Source organism: Triticum dicoccoides, chromosome 7A (genome assembly GCF_002162155.2).
Source record: "Triticum dicoccoides isolate Atlit2015 ecotype Zavitan chromosome 7A, WEW_v2.0, whole genome shotgun sequence".
In the NCBI taxonomy this organism is placed as follows: Eukaryota; Viridiplantae; Streptophyta; class Magnoliopsida; order Poales; family Poaceae; genus Triticum; species Triticum dicoccoides.
The window spans coordinates 512,064,029-512,068,634 of record NC_041392.1 but is presented as its reverse complement, the minus strand read 5'-3'; the positions used below and the strand labels follow the sequence as shown (position 1 = coordinate 512,068,634).

Here is a 4,606-nt window from a genome sequence, read left to right as displayed (position 1 = left end):
TTTACAATCTTGTTCCCAGCTGTGTTAAGGCGGCTATTCAGACGGCTAGCCTGCCAGGATTGGTGTTGGACAGCGGAGTATCTGCCCAGGCACTAAGCTACCACCTGCTAATCCTTGTTTGCTGTTGGACCAAGCACCAGAAACGATGCAACATCTCTTGATCGCGGCAGCTTTGGCGCGAGATTCTGTCATGGATTCAGTCCACTGGACAGCCACCTGGGCCTGGAGATGACTTTGTAGAGTTGTAGATCTTCACGATGCACAGCATGCCCGTGGTGCAACGGAGGGGTTTAGCCTTCCTTTCCATGCTCTACGCATAGTAGATTTAAGTGCCGAAATGCTGCCCTCTTCAATGATCGACATCGCTGAGCTGATTTCTGCCATCCAAGCAGAGGCATGACTCTTGAGTGGCGGTTGGCATGAAGGGTTACAGATCACATTGCCATCCACGCCTAGCCTGTGACAACTTATTTAGTTCTATCTATCAATGCATCAAGACCCATGACTTTTGTGTTATCTCAGGAAAATGGACCTGCTACTATTGTTTCTTTTTTGAATATAAGATCATCATTTATTCATGTGTGCTAAAAGCTTATAGGAGCATTGCACCTTTGTGCCATAAAAGTATTGCTGCTGGTTTGGAATTTGGGGCATCTGTTGATTTGTTCTATTTCAACATGCTTTCATCGCTACTTCACTAACAAAATTTTCCTCTTGAAGATTATAAGACTCTGCCCTGACAAGTTTTTTGAGGCGGAAGACTTTGTCTTTGTTGCATTAGAGTTATACTCTCATTGTCTTGCCATGGTACTTCAAAGGTATTTCTACCATAATGTACTTAACTCCAAATCCCATTTTATGAGCTTGTGATTATTTCGTCTTTCCTCAACATAATATTGGCAATTGGTTCCTTTTTCTCTCACATTGCAGCAGGGATGGAAATTCTCAGGTATCGTCAAGTAACACGTTACTTCCTGAACTATCTTCTGCAAGTGAGACTATGGGTTGCCGGATGGAAAATAAGGTAGTGATACGAGGCAACCCGAGCTAATATCTCTGACTGTGCGTGTAAAAATTCCTTATTGCCTTTTGAAGGGCTTTTGTGATTTATGAAAACTAATAGCTTAATTCATGTGGCAGCATTTGTGGAAGCTAATGATGGTACTGCTATCCACATCTCATCAATCGTTTCAACTCGTCTCGACTGATCAGTGCTTGTCAAATATCATCTCCTTTCTGCATAATATCTTGCCTTTCATGAAGAGGTGCTTTAGAGGTAGCATCTTCCTGTTGTTCTTGACCTACTTCCTTTAAGAGAACTTTTTGCTTGTGTCCGTACAGTATCAGCATATTTCAGAATTTCCCTGAAAACATAGTAAGTATCTAAACTGCCCTTAGTCCTGTCTGTACGCATCTCGAGTTTCAGTAAACTACTGGAGACTGGTCAAACCAGTCTGGAAAATACGAGTATCTATGTTTGCCATATGTACCAAAAACAGAATTTTGCCAAAAGGAAAATCGTAGGTAGCTTTAAACTTTTCTGCCCGAAAGTGCCGATTGAAAAGGACTATATATATTAATGTTGTCTGTTTTGCAGAAAGAGTTGAACCAGGTGATGTGCACACCAATCCGCAAGTTGCATTAGGAGCTTTGATTAGCCTGTTGGCATACTTCTGTACAGAATGTGATAATAGGATTACGATGCTGGAAAACAAGATTTCTGATTCCTACAGGCTGTTGGCGAAGATACTATTTTTTTGTTCCGGAGAAGTCATTGCTCTTGCAAAACTTGTTCACGAGATTGAGTTTCTTAATGAAAATGGTAGTAAGAATGATGTGTATATGTGTGGCAGCTTTAGGCATTGCATACACGTTATTCAGGGATCACTTCGTAGCACCAACATGCAGGTACCTAACTGGCTTTGCCTACTATGTGCACCTAACATTTCAGATTGTGTTAGTAGCTAAGAAGGTGGTTTGACCAATCAGGTTCAAATGCTGGGGATACATGTGCTGAAAACTTGTGCGCAGAGAGAGCTAACTGAAGTTTCGCAAACAGAGACTCATTCTTTTATGATATTACTTGGGGAATTACTAGGAGATGTATTTGATTTGATGCAAACTGCATTGAAGGTACTGTTTGTATCTGTATTAATTTTGATATTATTGACATTTCTATGAAATCAGATGGCATGCTTTGACAACTTCTCTTCTCCAGAATTGTTCAAGCCAGGAATCTGTCAACGTGATTGATGATTGTCTAAAATTGCTGTTCCTCTTCCACACACTAGCACAATCACAGAAATACCAGCAAGAGGCTACAGTACTTCTGTTGGATGCCTTACTGATGGTTTTCTATTTGTCCGATGATAATGCTTCACAGGTAGCAAATCGATATCTTTTTCCCAATTTCATATCATGTGTATACTATCGTGTTTGGTGTTAATGTCTGTCTAAGCGGACCCCTTTCAGGAACTTACTGAAGTAAATACCATCTCCAAGAAGTTGTTCTCTCATTTTATTCAGATCCCATCAGCCGCCATACAGATCAAAGATGTAATGCTGTCAGCACCACCTACAAAAAGACAGCAGCTTCAGGTATTGTGCATTAGTATATGCTTGTCATTCATCGTGTGAATGTTTTTCTTTGTACATCTTTTAGATCCTGATTTTCATGATGGCTTCTATTTTTTTTGTCACATTGCGATCCATTCTCTTGCAATTTGAGATTACCTTCATGCTAAATATCCAGCTGGATGCAGCTTTCTTTTGATGGGATGTGGGTTTGGGGCATCTTTTGATGTAGTAAATATCTGCATTCTTTGCATCTTAAAGCACTCTGTGATCTTGCCTTTTGTTGTAGGACATGATCCGAGCTTCAGTCAGCCATGGTCAGATCATGGTGCCATTGAATACGAGTGCACAATCACAGCAGAATGTTCAGGATAGCAGTAAAAAACCTGGTTCTGTAGCCATAGCGTCTGGTGCTGATGCAGTCGAAGAGAAGGATGGAAATGAAGTTAGCGATGATGACTGGGATGATGATTGGGACACTTTCCAATCTCTTCCCGCAACTACTGCCAAGGATGATGCAGATTCTGCTGTAGTTGTTTCACCAATTCCTGAACAGGGCTCCGTTGTAAGTTCTCAGGAACAGATCCATCAGGGAAATACTAATCATGATATTGGTGATTTGGATGTAGCAGTGGGCACATTAGAAGGCAGAAAATCTGCTGAGAGAGTATTTGGGGAAGCCTCTGCTTCACAATGCTCTAGCCCTAAGCCACAGGTCAATAGAGAATCCCTAGAGTCGTCGTACGAAGATGATGAGAAAGTTCCAAGATATCCAAGAGTTGATTGCGTGGAGCAACCGGCGGATGTTCTGATGAATGATAAGACACTGAGTGAATTGCCGCAGGATCATGACAACCAGTTTGGTTGTAACGAAAGAAACAATGGTGACCTGGAAGATGAGGGCACTGATTCAGCTATCGAAGATAACAAGAAGGATGCTCTTGGAGGAACTCGAAGCTCCGAGGGAGATGCCCTAGATGAAAATATTGCTTGCAGAGACGATTCCACTAACAGTTTGAACAAGCTTTCAGATGTTGTGGTTAATGAGGGCAGCGACATGCCATCAACTGTTGATATTAAGGAGTCTGGGGAAGAGTTAGCACCTTCCTCTCATGTTCTTGGTACGATGAATGCTAGCTTATCTGGGAATGATGTCAGTATGAGCAATGCCGACGCCAAACCAGAATCATCTGTAGGTGAAAGCTCAGAATCGTAACTGAGAGGAACTTGTTGTAGACCACATACATCACTGGGGAGAATCGAATATGCTGATCAGAACATAGGAAATGAAAAACAGCAAGGTTGGCCTAGTTGCAAGCACTTTGAATCCTCATTGCCTGATCTTGATGATACAATCCGGGTGCTCAAGCCTACAGTCTAAAAGAGCTGTCTGCGCCGAGGTGTGGTGAGATCAGAAGCATCGCCCCACGATAGAAGATTTGTTCATAGTTACGGGTAGCCTGGAGTTGCTTAGCTGTGACGTGGATTGTATTGTATGCTTGTACCATACTGCTTGTTCTCACATGTTTGCAGTAGGTTTTGGTTGCATGCTGTAGAGTTTGTATACCAATTTTTTTATACTTGAGAGTTCAGACATCAGATGCGAGGGTTGTACACATGTATCTACTGTTTAATGTTGCGCGGTATGCATTGGTGACCTCATCTTTGTGCTGGGAATAGGAGGCCAGCTGATACCATGTTTGCACGGGAACCTGATCTACGTCATGACATTTCGTGGATGTCGTGGATATTCATCACGTTTATACGAAGTCGAGTGTCTGTGCGGCTTGCATTTACTGATGTGTTTTTGCGATGTTACCATGCTATGCTTAAAATTAAGATAAAGGTGTATCTGCAGAACCTGATAAAAATGCCTAAAGGTCGATCCTTGGCCTGTTTAACCCTTATTACGTTAAGTTTGACCCTTAGCACATTAATGGTTCCTGAACGCCTGAGTACAACGACTGAGCGTGCACATACGTATTTGAGAAGTTCGGCCGGCGATAAGGGTGGAACTTCAGCCGGTGCACTG

At 42.2% G+C, this 4,606-nt stretch overlaps 1 protein-coding gene across 2 annotated transcripts in view; it reads left to right on the top strand.

The window, feature by feature from the left end:
- Positions 1–4,285, top strand: part of LOC119329750 (protein SWEETIE-like) — a 34,337-nt gene extending 30,052 nt beyond the window's left edge. Inside the window, exons 41-48 of one of the 2 annotated variants that reach the window (XM_037602826.1) lie at positions 721–818; positions 934–1,024; positions 1,141–1,276; positions 1,598–1,908; positions 1,990–2,133; positions 2,219–2,383; positions 2,473–2,598; positions 2,864–4,285. In XM_037602826.1, coding sequence (XP_037458723.1) covers positions 721–818; positions 934–1,024; positions 1,141–1,276; positions 1,598–1,908; positions 1,990–2,133; positions 2,219–2,383; positions 2,473–2,598; positions 2,864–3,790 — 1,998 coding nt within the window. In that variant the 3' untranslated portion in view covers positions 3,791–4,285. Of the gene's footprint in view, positions 1–720; positions 819–930; positions 1,025–1,140; positions 1,277–1,597; positions 1,909–1,989; positions 2,134–2,218; positions 2,384–2,472; positions 2,599–2,863 lie in introns of both variants that reach the window. The other variant, XM_037602825.1, reaches the window with a different exon arrangement.
- The last annotated feature ends 321 nt before the right edge of the window (positions 4,286–4,606 follow it).